The following is a 3,010-nucleotide window of genomic DNA, read 5'->3' as shown; positions in this document are numbered from 1 at the left end:
TTCTATTATGATATATATATGTATCTATATATACTGTACTGTATACTGTATTGCAGATGCCTTTCTTATGCTATGCTCTGCATCCTGTGTAGCATTACAAAATCTCTCTTGCTGTGCAACAATTTCCTTGTAATAAGGTACTGTAAAATTTTTGTGGACTGATGGTACTATTTTAGTGAGGCTGTATTTTGTACTCCATTTATTATTCTAGCTATTACATGTACAGTATATCACAGAAACAGAACCAATAAAATTGTTTAATGTTATTTTGTAAAATGATATTGTACTGATTTATCTCCCTCACCTTCAAAATTGTCAATGGAGCCTCAGTTTGGCATATTCTTTAAAACTATTGTGTTGGCATGATAATTTAGTAAGCCAAAGAAACATCTTTCGAGCAACACAAAGACGTTAACAAAATAATTGAAACCCAGAAATCAGTTGTTTTTACAAAAGTTTGGAAGAACACAGTCAAACTCTTCACCCTTTTTTCCCCTCCTAGTCCTAAAAGTAGACATTAGACATAATACACTTCAAATGTTTGCAAAACCTTCAATTTTGGCCCTTGTCTGCTCTATCGAGTTCGTCCAAAACAACACTGGTGTTGAACTTTTGCAGAACTTTAAGTTTCAGCTCTTGCCTGCTATGTCGAATTGATGATGAAAGCACACAAGTGTCCAGGGACTTGGTGCTCACAGTGACAGTCAGGGCGAGGAGATGAGGCTGCGCTTGCAGAGCGGGCAGGTGCCGAAGCGGTGGGCGCACTCGCGCAGGCACCGCGAGTGGAAGACGTGCGCGCAGGGCGTGCGGCGCGCCGTGGCGGCCGTCAGCGCGTCGAGGCACACGGCGCAGGTGCCCGCCGCGCCCAGCTGCTCGGCGGACGGCCGCGGGAAGCGCGCCGTCAGCTGCAGCTGCGCGCGGAGCTGCGGCCAGCAGCTGCGCAGGCCGGCCTGCCACGGCACCAGGGCGCACGCGTACCTGGCGGGAGGTTCAGAAAGAAACATATTGAAATTTGAAACAAATAAATATTCGAGAGAATAACCATTTTAGGTCAAAATAGAAACAAAAACCAAAAACAAAACTGAAACAATCTTATAAGCTACAATTTTGGGGGGTAGAATTAGAAGTGCGCAGAAGTGACTCGAATCGAGGGCGCGAGCACCCACTCACGCCTACACAAGTCTGGGGGTAACGAGTGCAGCAGGGTCACTTGTTGCACCATTAATAGGTTGCCCGCAAGGAGGGCATTTGCGACAATCGGCGCTATAAATGTCGTAGACACAGGGTGATCCAAAGACCACTTCCTTTATTCTTTTGCTCATCTGCCTGCTCCGGCTGGCGGCGTTCCCCGCACATTGACCGAGGCATTGACCCGGGGGCCCGGCGCGGGTATTGGAGACCGGATGTCGCCCTTGTTCCGCGCTCCGTCTCGCTGCTGGCTGACCCATCGCTATGGTGGCTGATCGAGCCCAGTCGCGCCGTGGGTCTCAAGTTACCTGACGAACTCACATGCAATATTGTAAGCTTGCAGGGTGTGGGAATAGCATCGGACTAGGTAATACGGCCGATGCTGCGGCCCCGAGTAATCGTCCAGACAGTACCAACAGTACACTCGGTACTCAGCGAGATGCGCATCAGGCGTGAAGCATCTCGAGACGCGATGCTCTCATTGTCCCGATATCACTTCCACAAGGGTCCAAAATATTTCCGGAAAAATTAAAAACTTTATAGGGGAAAAATATTGTAAAAATTTGTAATACTTCCTGAAAAATCGGAAAAATCAAACTGCTCGGGAAAAAATTAAGAGATATTTTTTAAAAAATTTCTTGAGTATGAGTCGTGGACACCTCGCTGGAGAGACTCACAGGACAAAAACGCCGAGCAGCCAGAAGCCTTCCCAGGCCACCAGCAGGCCCAGCACGGCGGCGGCGACGGCGGCGCCCGCCCGCGTCCCCAGGGGCACCCAAAACTCCTCCAGGCCCTCCAGGCTCTCCAGGGCGCCCAGGTAGCAGGACCGCGGCGCCAGGGACAGCGCGCTCACCACCAGCTCCACGGCGGCCGTCTGCTCCCCCGGCCGGCCTGCAAGTGCGTGAATTTTATTTTTATTTGTTTGCACCATAATAGCCGTACCATGACTCCACCACAGCGACTACTTGCTCTTCTAGCTACCGCCGCACGCACCTGGCCACTGGGTGAGCACGAAGTACACGGCGGAGACGAGCATGAAGGCGACGCCGGGCTGCAGGCGGTCGAGCCGCTCCCCGAGGCTGAGGAGGCCGAAGGCCAGGACGACGGCCTTGGCGAGGCGCGCCGTCACCAGCGAGCCCACCGACCCCATCAGCCCGCCCAGCCCGCCGCCGATGGCGGGCAGCTGCGTCCACTCGCGTCGCTGCAAGAGGAGGAGGAGGGGCGTCTCGGTGAGTTAATATGTTTGTTCAAGTGCGAGCTGGAGCCATACCAGGTCGGCCGTTAATATGTTAAACCATTTCCGAAATCTATTGCCCCGTCGAGAAAGAACTGTCAGCCCCACCCCCTTCCGGCCCAGTACCACTACAAACATCCCGCGAAAACGTCGTAAAGATGTCGAACGCTCCAACCAGCGACGCTCACGTGCGCAGGCCTGTGAAACATCTCTGTCATATGTGACCGTATGTAACCACGAACATGGCCTTCTACTTTTCCGGCAGACAAAATGCACTCAGATTGGGGGGGGGGGGAGACGAGGTGAGACTCCAGGCGCGCCCTTTCCCAGACACTCAAGCCGGAAAGCACATTTCACACGTTAATGCGACCTTTTGACGCTTACTCTGTTGACGGGCTTTTTACTTTTAATAATGTGACTAACAGAGGGTGGTTCGTCAGCGCCGCTTTTTCTTCTGGTTACACAGACGGGTTGCATACTCGCACGGGGCCGTCGTAAGGCGCCTTGGTGAGCGACGATAGGCAAGCCCGCCCGCACGCCTGCCCTAACCGGAGGAAGAACGGCGCTGACGGTGACGCTGCCCCCCCC

General features: G+C 52.7%; 1 protein-coding gene across 3 annotated transcripts in view; it reads right to left on the bottom strand.

Annotated features, from left to right (window-relative positions):
* Positions 1-182: 182 nt before the first annotated feature.
* LOC113202938 (uncharacterized) overlaps positions 183-3,010 on the bottom strand; it is an 8,316-nt gene continuing 5,488 nt past the window's right edge. For all 3 annotated transcript variants that reach the window (XM_052269694.1, XM_052269695.1, XM_026417392.2), the window contains exons 6-8: positions 2,182-2,389; positions 1,866-2,079; positions 183-978 (exon numbers count right to left, since the gene is read on the bottom strand). In XM_052269694.1, coding sequence (XP_052125654.1) covers positions 705-978; positions 1,866-2,079; positions 2,182-2,389 — 696 coding nt within the window. In that variant the 3' untranslated portion in view covers positions 183-704. The remainder of the gene's footprint in view (positions 979-1,865; positions 2,080-2,181; positions 2,390-3,010) is intronic.

This window comes from Frankliniella occidentalis, unplaced genomic scaffold (genome assembly GCF_000697945.3).
Source record: "Frankliniella occidentalis isolate FOCC.00 unplaced genomic scaffold, Focc_3.1 Scaffold99, whole genome shotgun sequence".
NCBI classification, from domain to species: Eukaryota; Metazoa; Arthropoda; class Insecta; order Thysanoptera; family Thripidae; genus Frankliniella; species Frankliniella occidentalis.
The sequence above is the reverse complement of the archived record's forward strand: the minus strand, read 5'-3'. Positions and strand labels throughout refer to the sequence as shown.